Raw genomic sequence first — 1,755 nt, 5'->3', positions numbered from 1 at the left:
GGAGAAAAAAGTTTAGGGATGACCATGCATAAAGGGCCAGGTCCAACATTGCCAAAGGGGCCAAGTCCAACAGCTATCACAATCAACAATAACATATGACAAGAAGGGAAAGAAGGAAAGAACGATGAAAAAGAAGCTGTGAACGATGGTGGACATTTGATCCTGTTTTACTTCATTCTCTTCTTTTAGATTAATGTGAAATTTAAAATGTAAGCAGTATATAACTCTTGAAGTTTATGCTTTATTGTTTGTTCTTTTCAGGGCATTTTTAAATTCTTTGTTTTTTAGGCTGTATATGATTGGGTTACACAGTGGGGTAACTGTGATATATGATAGTGATGCTATCTTATTGTATTTCATTGAATATGTTGAAGTTGGTCTCAGATATGTAGAACACACAGACCTATAGAGCAAGATAACAACAGTCAGATGGGAGCTGCATGTGGAGAAAGCCTTTTGTCTCTGTTGCATTGACTTGAGTTTTAGAATGGCTGAAATGATGCTGATGTAAGAGGTGATGATTAAAAGAAATGACATCAAAGCCACTGTAACCCCAAGGAAATAGCTCAATGCCTCAATAATGAGAGTGCTGGTGCAAGAAAGCTTCAGCAGGACTGTAACATCACAGAAGAAGTGATTGATTTCATGTGATGAACAGAAGGAAAGTCCAGAAATGAGTACAGTGTGTGGAATTACATCCATGAGACCAAGTACCCAGCTTCCTGCCGCAAGTCGAAAACACACAACCTTATTCATGATTGTCATGTAACGTAAGGGATTGCAAATGGCCACATATCTATCATATGCCATGACTGCAAGTAGAATGAATTCTAACGTCACCATTGCCATGAAAAAATATACCTGTAGGAGGCACTCAGTGAAGGAAATATATGTTTTCTGTCGAAAGAAGTGGGCCAGCATCTTTGAGAAAATGACTGATGTGTAAATGATGTCAATAAAAGACAAATTTGAAAGGAAAAAATACTTTGGAGTATGCAGATGTGAACTGCCATATATTATTGTCATTACAAGAAGGTTTCCCATTAGTGTTGCTGGGTAAATCAGAACAAATACAACAAAAAGAGGAATTTGCATCTGTGGATGATCCGAAAAGATCAATAGATGAAAGCCGTCTGCTCTGGTCACATTGGCTGCCTCCATGTCTTCAGTGATTAAGCAGGCTTGGATTAAAAGATACCCTGGAAAACAACAATGAAAATATAAAGGATGTTTTACTTTGTGAGGTGAAGCCAGAATTTTGGGCCATGTAATATGTTTATCAAACAAAGGATAACATTTCTCCTAGTGTTCTTGACTCACCAACAGTGTCAACATTTTGAGTTACACTCTGTGTCAAACTCTAAGAGATGATATTTTTACTCGTAATAATGTATGCAGACATACATTCATGAATTAGGTCATTCATGAAAAGACCCACCTCTGACCAGCAAGCAAGATACTGTGTGGCCCATAAAGACCCACTTTGAAAGTCTATCGGATGCTGAAATCCCTGTGCAAGTTAATTCATAGGCTCCCCTCTTGACCCTCCCTCTACATTGACAAAGGGACATTATTAATCATGCATTAGGTTATTATGTTTGGTGGCAGCTGGGGCATAGGTGGCACTAGGTCTGGTGCATAGGTGGCACTAGACCTGGTGTAGAGGTGGCACTAGGTCTGGTGCATTGGTGGCACTAGACCTGGTGTAGAGGTGGCACTAGGTCTGGTGCATAGGTGGACAACAGCAGCAAAGAG

The 1,755-nt window shown here is 39.6% G+C and overlaps 1 protein-coding gene across 1 annotated transcript; it reads right to left on the bottom strand.

Annotated features, from left to right (window-relative positions):
• Positions 1–234: 234 nt before the first annotated feature.
• On the bottom strand, positions 235–1,161 carry LOC138246775 (olfactory receptor 5V1-like). Its single transcript, XM_069201535.1, has one exon. The coding sequence runs from the start codon at positions 1,159–1,161 to the stop codon at positions 235–237; it is 927 nt and encodes a 308-aa protein (XP_069057636.1).
• Positions 1,162–1,755: the final 594 nt, after the last annotated feature.

Source organism: Pleurodeles waltl, chromosome 7, assembly GCF_031143425.1.
Source record: "Pleurodeles waltl isolate 20211129_DDA chromosome 7, aPleWal1.hap1.20221129, whole genome shotgun sequence".
Taxonomy (NCBI): domain Eukaryota; kingdom Metazoa; phylum Chordata; class Amphibia; order Caudata; family Salamandridae; genus Pleurodeles; species Pleurodeles waltl.
Note: the sequence above shows the minus strand (reverse complement) of the source record. Positions and strands in the feature narration are given on the sequence as shown.